Genomic DNA, 12,171 nt, shown 5'->3' with positions numbered 1-12,171 from the left:
ATTCACTTTAATCCTCCCCACCCACACATACTGCTCTTTTACCATGAGTAACGTCCTCAGCACTGGAGTGTTATGCTAAACAGTCGAAGTTTCTCCCAGCAAAAGCATGCAGCTGGGTCAGCAAAGATCAGAGGCTATGAGAAAATTCAGACAAGCACATTCTCCACCCCTTCTCTTTAGGGGAGCAGGAATGATATGCCTTACAACTGGCTCCAAGAGAGTTCCCTTCAATGCTGCTCCTGTTCTCTGCACCATTAGTCTGGCAAGGCTGCAGCCCAAGCCTCACTGGCTGGCCCAGATCACATCACCAGGAGACAAGAAGGAGAAGGGGATCATACCTCTGGCTGGTGAAACCCCTGAGCACCAGCCCAGGGCAGCGGGGTCTGGACATCCACAGCACAACTCCTCTGGCAGCCCGGCCCTCACCCCCCTGCCTGCCTTCATGCCCCACCCTGACAGCCAGAGGAGCTGTGTTAACACAGAAAGGGCAATCAGACACTGCACAGAGAGGGCTGACCTTAGTAACATGGTATAAAAAGACATGGGTGAGGGGATTTGCTCAGACAGATGCTCACGTGGTAGTCAAGGAGTTACTCAGCCTCACAGCTTCTTTCGCAGCATGTCTCAAATTAAAACAAACAAACAAGAGATTTTTTTACAAGGTCTCAAAAACAGCTGAGTCTTTCCTGATGGTTTATTTCATCCTCTAAATAAATCAACACATCCAGTAATCAGCAACCATCTAAGATACTGTAGTCCAGAAAAAACATCAATTATTTATGTAGTTAAGGGCTCCTATAATTTCCCTGTTTATACTGAAAAAAAAGAAAATCTCCTGTTATTTTGATGCTGCACCCTTCAAATCCAATTCGTTTTACGTATCCTATACATTTCTTGATGGACAAAGTGATTTTGGAGGGCGAAAGGTACCAAGAAGCCTGCAGCCATACATAACTTGACACCTGGGAACAAAATGAGCTTTCTTCCTCCCAGGAAGTCCAGCATTTGCTTTTGTCACCTGAAGTTCTAGGGCTTAAAGCCCTCACATAATGTTGAGGCTGGTACATACATTCACTCCAAATGTAGAGTTCACTCTTTAGGCCCTTTGGGGAACTCACCCAGAACAAGATGGCTCGGACATCATCAAAAAAGATTGTACTGGTCACAAAGAGAGGTACAGAGAAAAGGGAACTCCAAAGTTTGGGTGACATCAACAAATTAGTCTGATTATGTGAGCTGAGGAAAAGAGAACCCTGGATCCTAGGAAAGACAAGAGTACTGCTCCTCCATGTAGCTCTGCTATAAGGCACTTGATTAGCATCCCAAAACTTGCAAAAGTTTTTTTCAAAGTAAAAGTGCCCCCCCCCCCCCCCCCCGACTCAGGAAACCGGCTTTGAAGCACAGGATTTTTCCAGGAAACTGCCAGGATTGATGTTGATTTCAAAATCTGTAGGGGCACAAACTTTGCTCTTCACAACCTGGTGTGCTCTGACACAGCAGACAGGACTCCCACCAGGCAAAGGCACAAGGCATTCTGCTGTCCTCTAAACACCAACCCAGCCACTTCTGCAGGGCCAGAAGCTCTTGGCAGGTGACACTAATGACCACTGTTCCCTTATCAGGCCCTTATCAGCTGTGCAGTTCTGCAGCAGCTCTGCCTGGTGTGGCACAGCCCCTGCCCCACCCGCAGCCAGGCAAACATCCGAGCAGGAATCATAAAGCCACCTTCACCTTCCTATAAAGCCCAGCAGCTGTCCCCAGCTGCCTCCCTCTGCCCAGACAGCCTCAGAACAAGACCCCAGCACAATGCTGAGATTTGCAGTCATGGGCACAAGAGCTGGACCGTGTGGCAGAGGAACTGCAGTCATAGGTGTGCAGACTGGGGACCAGCCAAGGCTTTCCAGGCTGGGGAGGAAGGCCAGCCCAACCCTAAATCCTATCACATCCACCACACCCCATATTTCCTTTGGCAGAGGGAGAGCCAAAAGGTTCCACTCTGGGAGCAAAGGGCTGCCTGGAAAGCCCCAGCTGTCCTCACATCTCAGAAAAATAACCTGCAGCCACTGGGGAAGAGGCTGAAGCCGCTCCCAAGGCAGTCACTTGTGCCCCTCAGCTAAGCCCTGGCATGCACCAGAGGGAAGGCAGTCTCCATCCATCCCATCAAGAGACCCCATTAGCAGGGTGTCCCCTACCAGCAGGGCTCTCCCTCACCACTGGCTCTGGGATGCCTTTGCTCAGCTGCTTCCTACAAGGGTTACTGGCTGACAGGATAAGGATATCAGCTGGTACCAAAGAGAAACCTGGTATCTTTTCACACCACAGGATTCAGTCCCATGATTGATTGCAGACCATCAAGTCCAGTTTTACCACTAAATCAAGCTTTAAGTTTATAAAGCTGGTTCAGAGGGCCATGCTTAAAAAGAAAACAAACACACTCAAATACCCAATTATGATCCAATTCTGTATTTTATATAAATTCAGTTTTTAAAATACCACAAATAGATAAAATATCAGAATAAGCAGGGATGAATTCATTTTACAGTGGTCAAAATCAGCAACAAGCATCACATTGGGATTTCATCTTTTTAATGTATTTACAGAACTGGTCTGTCTTGAAATAGCTTTTTCATTGGAAAACTGGTTTTATAAGAAAATGTCCAGTTTTACAGACTCCAAGAGACACCCAACCTTAATGGAGATGAGAGGTTTTTGACATGACAAAACAGCAAACATCTGCTCTGCCCATATTTTGGGTCAGATGCTCAAGATTGCTACCACAAACCACATCAATAAAAAGGTTTATCAGACAGTTCCATGCATTCAGCTGGAAACAAAAAGCCTCAATGTTCATCAAAATCAAATGCAACCAGTCAACAGCTCATGTCACCTGAGGAATGGAGGGAGATGGGGTCTGTCAACTCCACTGTTTTTCAGACAGCCCCATTCCATCAGTGGCTGCTTATACAATGTGCTGCTTGCTTCTTCCATCAGCTCCCAGCCTCAATGGGATTTAACTGGAAACTACCCTGTGCATAGGTCAGCTCTACAGAAACTATTACCCTGTATGTATTATGTGCATTCATGTCTCAGAAAGAACTTCTCTCAAATTCTACTCCACTGACCCACTGCAGAGTATCACACAAAGAGCAGTAAAGACAATGGCCTTTCCTACTCCTGTAGGGAAATCCAGCAGGCTTTGGCTCAGAGTTCATTACACTGATCAATACAAGTTTGTTTTTTTTTCTGAACAAAGACTGCAATAAACTGTCTACCAGAACCCTAAGAAATGTAAGCCAGAAACATCTTGAAGCATCCATCCTAAAGAAACGGGAAACTCCACGTCTCGCAAGCAGCACTTGTGAAATCTCCATACTCAGTTGTCTCTAGCAAGACCCGTCCAACACAACCAAGAAACCAGAAGTGCTCTCACAAAACAAGAAAAAGATGCTCATGATGTATTTGAGCCTGAAGGAGTTTTAAATATATATTTCAAGTGGAAAGTGAGGTAGGGCAGTGACAAAAGACAAGGTAAGAGCAGTTGTGGAAATGCCACAATCTTTCATCTGCTGCTCCTCTAAGGCACAACCAGACATTGGTACCAAGCAGCCACTGTCCGCCAGAAGCCCTTGGCCAGGCTGATCTGGTGGTTCCCATGCTCATGGCAACAGTGGTCCTCATCCTTCTTGGACCCAGGACTGCAACACCAAGCTTCAATGACTTCCTCTGGTGCTGCCTCCCACCAATGTGACTACATTCAAGTACAGCTGCTCCCCAGGTGACTGGGGAGCTTGAGAGGCCAAAAGCCACTAGCAAGAAGCTGAGGCACAATGGTGATGAGGGCCATAAATACCAAGATAAACTCTATAGTTTAACAGCACAAGGATGATGGTGCCAGAAGCCAAACATGAGCTCTCCTGGCAGGCAATGCAGGCTGAATTTAAGCACCTGGTTCAAAGAGAGCTGCAAGACACCCAGTTCAGGTCTATGCCTCTCCTGGCATCCATCCCACAATGCCAGCACATGGAACAGCATGGTGATCCCATCAGTGCATCCCTGGGACAGGCTCCAGTGGCTACCTGGCACGGCACTGACCCCAGAGATGGCACAGCCAAACTGCAGCGCTCAGCGTCGGGTGCTGCTTCTCCCCCATGCCCAGACAGGCAGCCCCGCGCTGTGCACCCCTGCCAAGAGTGCTCCTCATGAGCACATCTGTGCACACACCACCTCCCACTGCCCACAGCACAAAGCAAACACAGCTGAGGAGGGAGAGCTGCAACCTCCCAGGCTCCCAGGGTAATGCTCTTACCACAGGTTACAGACTCCCCACCCTCTCACTGGCCTTAGGTAGCCCCTTTATCTCACACCACAATAGGACCAAGTCCCTCACAACTCCTGGCAGATGTCAGAGCTATGGCCAGAGCTCACACCATCCTGGGAGGGAGGAAGGGCTCCATGCCAGAAATGTCTCTGGTGAAAACACAGGTACCAAATAAAATAAGCAAGAATGTGTAAAGTCATCACACAAGGAGGAACAGACTTTTTAAAACAGGTCAAAACTGGATCAGATCTTTTTTTACGTGGTAAGAGGAAGACTTGCCAAGAATTTCACTCCCTAGCCCAGGAGAGAAATCCAGGAGCCTCAGGAGCAAACCACAGGAAGGATTAATGACTTGAAGTCTGGGAGGGGAAATTAAAAGTGTCAGAGGGGTCAGAAGAGAAAGCCCTGATAAGAGCTGCTAATTGTCAGCATTTACGTCACCATCATTGGAGAGGCTATTGTATTACATTTTAGTCTCCAGGGTCAGAATTTCTCACGAGGTGGTTATTTTTGCTGATCTATGTCCCTTGGTAGGTGCCTATAAGCATTGACAAAGACCAGGTAAGAGCAAGGTAGGGCTTTAGACACCGTTCTGCTTAGGAGTCTTTTGCTGGAAGGAAATGGCAATAATTACCATAACAATGAAGTAAATATCACTTCCCTTACAGTAAAGCTGCTTTCACGTCCCAAAAATGCTTTAGGAAAATGAAGCATTATTACAGTAATTGAAAGAGATTACATAGAAAACTAGTAACTCATCCCCCACCCCCCGTGGGTTTAACAGGACTTGCGAGCTCTGCCCTTCCTGCAGCTGGCACCCTCCCCACGGCACCTGGGCTCCTGCAGGCAGTGGGACCCCATGGCAGGAGATCCCGTGACAGGAGGCATTTATAAAAATTCACAAGTCTGACTATCCTGGTCTTCTTTAAGGGCAGTAAATTCACGTAAATTCAAGTTCTGGTATATATCACTTCCCACGGCCCTTCCTCACCTGGGGAATGCGGGCACTTCAAAAATCGTGCAATGGTGGCAGATGCCAGAGCCCAAGGCTAACAGCAGTTCGCGGATGCCTCTGTTTTGCCGAGGGACTGCTGGAACGAGGAGCAATCCCTTCGTTGCCGTTCCCACAGGGGAGCCCTGCAGCCCGTCTCCGCACGCTGCACCCCACACAAAGCCGAGCAGGAGTTCGGGCGCGCAGCCGAGCCCGCGGCCGCCTGCGGGGCAGGGCCCGGCCCGGCCCGGCACCTGCGGGGCAGGTGGGGACAGCGGGGCAGCCACACCGGCGTCTTGCAGGCAAGCGCTGGGGCACAGCAGGGAAAAGCCATCTACAACGCTAAAACTGATCCGATGCAAAATTTTTGCCATTTCCTAACTAATTTCTCTTCAAGTGGGGGCAAGAAGGACTTCGAACAGAGACGAGCAGAGGCAGCAAACACACCTTAACATGGCTTCTGTGAACAAAGGCTCTTAACTATACATGGCAAGCAAAGACAGGCAAGTATTCAGCCCACTTCGAGGAGACGGGCTCCCACAGGATGGGCTGCCAAACCCGAACCAGGGGCTGAGGAGATCCCTACTGCCTGCAGGGTCCCCATGGACAGGCTGAGGACGGAGGTTCGGTGGGAAGCGAAGACCCCGGTCTGCTACAGGTGAAGGGGCTGAGTGTGCCACCACCGATTTCTCCGTAAACGCAAAAACCCCAAAAGAACTAAAAAACAAGGGGAGAAAAAGACAACCCCACCCGCCGCCCCGGCTTTGCCGTTGTGCCACCTGCCAGCTCGAGCCGACCCCGGCCGCCCCCAGCGCCGCCCGCCGCAGGCCAGCCTACCCGGGAGATGGCGAGGGGCTGCTCGAAGTCGCGGCCGCCCACCAGGCGGAAGCCCCAGGGCCCGGGGCCCGAGAGCACGATGCGGTGCGTCCCCATGTGCGCGCTGCACCTCGCGGCGGCTCCGGCAGCGCCGCCGCCCGCCCGGCCCGGCCCGGCCCGCCCCGCCCGCCCGCCGGGCGCGCCCCGCCCGCCCGCCGGGCGCGCCCCGCCCGCCCGCCGGGCGCGCCCCGCCCCGGGCCAGCAGCGCCCGCTCCGCCGCGCCTCCCCGGGCAGGGCCGCTCCGGGGCAGGCCTCCCGAGGGCGGCCGGCGGCCGGGGTCCGGAGCCCGGCGCTCCTCGCCCGCTCCCTGCTAGCAGGCAGGACAAGCCTCCGACAGGCAGCCACACGCAGGAGTGCCCCGGTGCAGCATCTCCCAGGCCAATAGTCTCCAGCCTGGAGCAATGTTAACTCTGAAACCTAATGGGAGTGAGGGAAATAAGCCTGAAGTTTCCCCGCCAGGGTCGGATGAGCGAGGGTGGAGTCTGGGAAGGGTGGTTACTTCTCTGTTAATTTATCCCATATTCACTGATTTAGACAGCGTTTTGTTTCTCTAGCCCCTTAAGCACGGTACCACCAAAAAAAGGAATTCTTCTATACAAGTTTTTCAGCCAATCTTCTTGTCTGTGATTCAGGGAAAATAGTTGTTTCAGTTGCATATTAAGGCCTCAGTAATCTGATGGTGGACAAGTGGGAAAGGTTGGTCACAGCAACGGCATTGGCATTTACAACTGGAGTGCTGTGCTCACCCATACAGCTCACCCATAAGCACAACATCAGCGAGCTGTAGCTGAAGCTGGGATTCAGCCACAGCTGGGGAGCATGGAGCACACAGCAAGTAGGGATGATGCAGGTCACCCAGATACTGGTCCTACAAGACATGGCAACAAGTTGTCTAATCACAAGGCACACTCTTGCTTCTGCAATCCCCTTTTGTGGTTGTGCCCTTTTTCCTGCATTAGCTTGTCTTTTCACAGGTTATTTCTTTCCAGGGTCCATGTGTCAGACTATTAATTTCATCCCTAGCAGGGAGAAGTAATTCTTCCACTACATCATTGGTGTGGCACTCGTGACAGGGAAGAAAGTGACTGCTTTGCCACAGCAGTGTGCAGGATCTCCAGAGGGCTGTTGCACACTGCTGGGTCACCTTCCCCTCTCTGCTTGCCCAGCTTCTGAAGTCACTAGCACCTCTAGCTTCGATTAGGTTAGAGAGTGAGTAAATACCAATGTTCAGCAGACACAGATGAGTTTCTCCCCTCCCTGTCCAGGCTGCTGTAAAGCAAAGGTGAGCCGTGCTTATCAGCAAAGCCATGGTCGGGCTGCCCTTTGGCTTTTATATAAGTGACCTGTGAAACAAAAAAAGGGCTTGTGTCTGTGTGCTTTCTAAAAACATGTAAAGTAGCCTGAGGCTTTTGTTGTCGTGATAGTTTGGTTTTAGGATCAACTTGTTTACAGTTTGACTTCCTAAAATCATTGTGAGTGCAGCCATGATGTTTATCTGTCTGCCTGGCCATCCATCGCATCATCGCAGACTTTGAATCTGTTGCGCAATTTTGGCTTAGTCTGAGATGGAGGTCTCCAAAAAGTTAAAACCCCTTGTGAAATATCAGTCTTTAGAGTGAGCACAGTCCTGCACAGGCACCATGCAGGAGCCAAATGTGGAGCTGCAGGATGCATTTTTTTGGGTACTTGTGTGTTACCGGCCCCCAGTGAGTCCACCCAGGCAGCTCAGCTGTTGCTTTTCCTCACTCCACTCCTTCAGTGATTTTCCCTTACACAAGGCATGCCCAGAAAGTCCCGGCTAGGTGTATTGCTGCAGGGCTGGGAGACATGACACAGTCACCACAGACCTACAAACTCCATGAGTTAATGCTGTAGCCAATCCTGCCCTGTCAGGGTGCAGCTATTAGATGGCAGTCTTAAAGCTTTTGACCCAAGTCAGGGTTAAAAATGCACATGTAAGCCCAACACCAACTGACATCTGTTCCCCCACAGGCTGGCATTTTGAGTTTCTCGCCTGACTTAACTTGGGTGGTCTTTTCATCTGAGGTCACAAAGACCCTTTGTAAACCAGTGGACAGAGGTGTACTCCTGACCTCCCAGGTCTGTGTGCACGCCACAGCAACTGTACCCTGACACCATGTTACAGTGAGATCTGTGTGTAATCAGCTTCTCCTCTGCCTTTACACCTTGATTTCTTTAAGCAAAAGTCACAGCCAGCCTACAGCTCAGGAAGGACTGGTCAGCTCAAGCCAAATCACAAGCAGGATCCTCAGGTGCAGGACAGTGGAGAAGCCCATGGCAGACACCTACATGTCGCTGTGGATACAAAGCCACAGCGGGGCACTAGTACAAAAGTGCATTGCTACAGGACAACCAGCGTAGATTTTATTTAATAATTTGTACGAGGAACACAACAGTAATTCAATAATTCCATTTATTAATTGTCAAATAGTAATCCACTGCAATAAGAAACAAAAAATCAACACAAAAAGAAGTTGCAGTTTGTGTGGATATGTGTGATGTGTATGTGTGTTTGTGCTTAACTTAAACTGGCAAGAGCAAGAACAGAAAATTAACTTTTAAATGAGTATGTTATATACAATCAATATCAACATGTTACTTTGCTGGATAGATTTATTTGGTGTTATCCAATCTTACCAACAGGCCTAAACATTGTTGCAAATAACTGGAGGGCAAACCCAAAGCAGAACAACTAACCCATAAATAAGATGCAGGATTCAAGATACCTCCTGCAGAAAATAAACAGTGGTACTTTGTGTCATATCTGAAACCCTTTCATAACAAATATTTTGTGCTAAAACTCTTTATGTGAACATACATGGAATTCCATCACTTAAATTAAAGTGGAAAAAAATCCCAACCTTTCACAACTGCCTTTTTTCCCCTCCCTTCACTCAATGTGTTTAAATTATTTCTCTATACAAGGTAAGTACATTGTCTGTACAAAGTTAAATATACATATTTACAGTCAAACTTCTGAGACACAGAGTCTTCTCTTCCACCAACGGAGACGGAAGACAAGCCTACTTGATTTCAAACCCAGGAGCATGGCTAGTTTATCAAAACATTGCAAGTCGTGCTAACAGTTAGTTGTAGTTTACTCTTAATAAATCTGTATAAAAGCATCAGCATAAAAATAGGCATTTTATATTATTAAATACGGCTTATGACAAAATAGCAATCTACCCTTTGCTATTTGTACGGCAATTGTAGGAAGCAGAGTCTGATAGAACTGGTTTTGTTTATGCTTTTTCTTAATAACAAAAAGTCTTATCAAAAGAGTATTCATAGTGGATTTACAGGCAAACATACAGCCAAGCCATGGGGTTTGTTTTTTTTTCCCTCAAGGAAATACAAATCTATGTAACTGGTAATAACTGCTGGGAACAGCTTTCCAAATTGATTACACTTTTTTGTATGACTAAGAGGCAGCCAAAATGCATGTATTTATTTGACCTACCATCAACACTGTAACCAAAATTAAAAAAAAAAGGCACCCTCAGTGATACATTGCTCAGATTTATCAGAGCCTCTAAGATGTAATTCTTGGAAAGAAGTCCCAGCATTTCATCCTGAAGCATACACTGGAAAAGGTGTGTGATCCCTTAGGGCCAGTGACAGGGCAAGAGGAGCAAAGAAAGTGAACAGCCATAGGACTCATAAACAGGATTTACCTCATGGATGTTCTGTTTATTGGTTCTATTCTTTGTGCAGATAAATGTCAAAGCTAGGCTGATTTCTCTTTAAAAAACAGGACTCAGTTAATTTTGCACACAATACATTCACACACACACACCCTGCACAAAAGAAAAAACCCTGCAGAAGTCAGTAGTATGTTATTAAAGGGTTTGGGAATTTTGTGAATTTGCATTATGCTTTGGCTAACCTCTGGATTAAACCACCATTCCCAAACTCCTTTTCCACAGAGAGCTCTGCAATTCAATTATATCAGCTGTCCTCTGCCTCTGTTGGTCTTAAGATGCATGACATGAAGGAAAGGTTTTCTATGGAAATGGAAGGCAGAGAAAAGAATCTTCAGCAAGGCAGAAACTGGGCAGCAAGCCGGTTTCTTGAACTCCTGTGCCAATGAATGTGAGCAGCTGCAGGGTTGAGTACTGCCCCAAAGCACTACCCTATCTCAACACACAAACAAAACCTATACCATGTGCTTCCCTGAAGCCTTCTCAGAGGTGAGTACTCCGTACAAATTAAGATTATCATCAAAACTCTTACTGGGGAAGGGAGAGGAATACACAAAGGCAGCACTGTAAACTAGAATCTGTCTCTTCTTCAGCAAACAAATCACACCCTGACTCCATGGAAACAGGGCTACACATTCAACTCAAAAGTGTACCACATAACCACATCCTCCTAACACTTCTCATCTCTTGTCTATTACATTCATAAATTGTCTGTTTCTTCACTGCTTAAAAAACACCATCTGGAAAGGAATCCCACCATCCTTTCATGATGGGATGACATTGTCATGATGTCATTTTACAGGTACAGAAGCTTCACATAATTGCCTGGGAAGGTGCCAAATTGCCTTGTTCTCCTGGATGTACCTGTTGCAAAATAAAACACAAGGAAGACACAGTAAGATGAAGACATGCAAGGAAGGCTCCAGGGTTTAAAAAGGTACAGGTGGCAACCTCTTCTGCCTGGAGGCATTAATTCCTCATACTAAATAGGAGCCCTTGTCAAAGAGTCTTTTGGTACAAACCAAATCACAACTAGTTCTGCTACTAATCATCTTTAGTCATCCCCTTTAACAATTAATAAGGTGCTGGTGAAAGCTCCTGGGCCTATAGGGTAGAAGTTAAACTCCTCTCAGTGTAAATGAGCTAATCTCCCCTAAGAAGAGATGGCAAGCCTGGATTTGAAGTGCTGAGATGGAGAACACTGTCCAGACTTGCACTCCTTGAAGGTAAAGGATTTTGCTAAACATGCACTTGAGGCTGGATTTTCAGGGACTGCAGCTCCTATCCATGTGTTGTCTTCACCCCCTGATTGCCACTTTCTGTAACTACACATGGCTCCCCTCAGCTTTGGAAAAGCTATAGAAATCCAGTATTTCTTGGTTTCCTCTGTTGCTCTGTCATCTGTGTAAACAAAAAGGATCAGGATGAAGAGAGGAATGGAGATACTAAGAAGATAAAAAAGGAAGCACTAGAGACCTAGCAAGGAAAACAAAGCTCCACCACCTTGCAGCCTAATTTTAATATTCTTGGTGGGAAAAGATGGGAAATTGTGGAAAAATTGAAGTAAATTTCTTTCACCATTTTGACCCCACAAATGAAAGCAACTTCTAGACACTCTGCAAAACTGCTCTCCCAAAAAGCTCTGCTCACAGGCAAGTGTCACACTCACCCACAAACCAGCCATCATCACATTTCTCCATGACATCGACAATGTCACCGTCCCTCAGTTCCAGCTCATCATCATTCTGAGGAGTGTAGCTGTAGAGGGCTTGGTAGCTAACTCTAAAAACCAGAAAGATAGTACATGTTAGCCATTGGATTTCTTTGACATCCCCTCAGGAGATGTTCCCCTAATTCCTATTACACACTGTTGAATGCAGTCTGGACCTATGTTTGCCTTTTGAGAGGTGGAAGCAAACTGCATTGAGCTCACTGATGTCAAAAGGTCATGGTAGTAAAAAGTGTCATGCCTACACTTTTGTGTGGGATATGTGGAGAGCTTCTGCTCCCTTTCTGTAGTTGTCTGCACAAACAACCAGAGTCTTCCTAACATGTAACACCTAGACAGTGTTCAATTGCAGACACCCCATTGAGTGCAAGCCAAAACCTGGATACACTCATTCCTGGGCTAAATGAGACAGCTGTTTCCTTGCCCAGGCACATAGGCAGAGAGAGCCATAACTGACCAAATGACAGATCAAAGGACTTTAGAAAAAGTTATTGTCTACTCTACTGCACTAAGGTAGTTGGATAAATCATGGCTG

At 47.4% G+C, this 12,171-nt stretch overlaps 2 protein-coding genes across 52 annotated transcripts in view; both read right to left on the bottom strand.

The window, feature by feature from the left end:
* Positions 1–6,294, bottom strand: part of PDLIM1 (PDZ and LIM domain 1) — a 43,400-nt gene extending 37,106 nt beyond the window's left edge. For both annotated transcript variants that reach the window (XM_085582451.1, XM_021548205.4), the window contains exon 1: positions 6,147–6,294. In XM_085582451.1, the coding sequence (XP_085438577.1) occupies positions 6,147–6,242 (96 nt within the window). In that variant the 5' untranslated portion in view covers positions 6,243–6,294. The remainder of the gene's footprint in view (positions 1–6,146) is intronic.
* A 2,307-nt stretch (positions 6,295–8,601) lies between these two features.
* Positions 8,602–12,171, bottom strand: part of SORBS1 (sorbin and SH3 domain containing 1) — a 208,571-nt gene continuing 205,001 nt past the window's right edge. For all 50 annotated transcript variants that reach the window (XM_085583534.1, XM_085583538.1, XM_085583535.1 and 47 more), the window contains 2 exons: positions 11,577–11,689; positions 8,602–10,771 (listed from right to left, as the gene is read on the bottom strand). In XM_085583534.1, the coding sequence (XP_085439660.1) occupies positions 10,704–10,771; positions 11,577–11,689 (181 nt within the window). In that variant the 3' untranslated portion in view covers positions 8,602–10,703. The remainder of the gene's footprint in view (positions 10,772–11,576; positions 11,690–12,171) is intronic.

The sequence above is a fragment of the Lonchura striata genome, chromosome 6 (assembly GCF_050655825.1).
Source record: "Lonchura striata isolate lonStrDom1 chromosome 6, ASM5065582v1, whole genome shotgun sequence".
NCBI lineage: Eukaryota > Metazoa > Chordata > Aves > Passeriformes > Estrildidae > Lonchura > Lonchura striata.
This window is presented reverse-complemented; position numbering and strand designations above follow the sequence as displayed.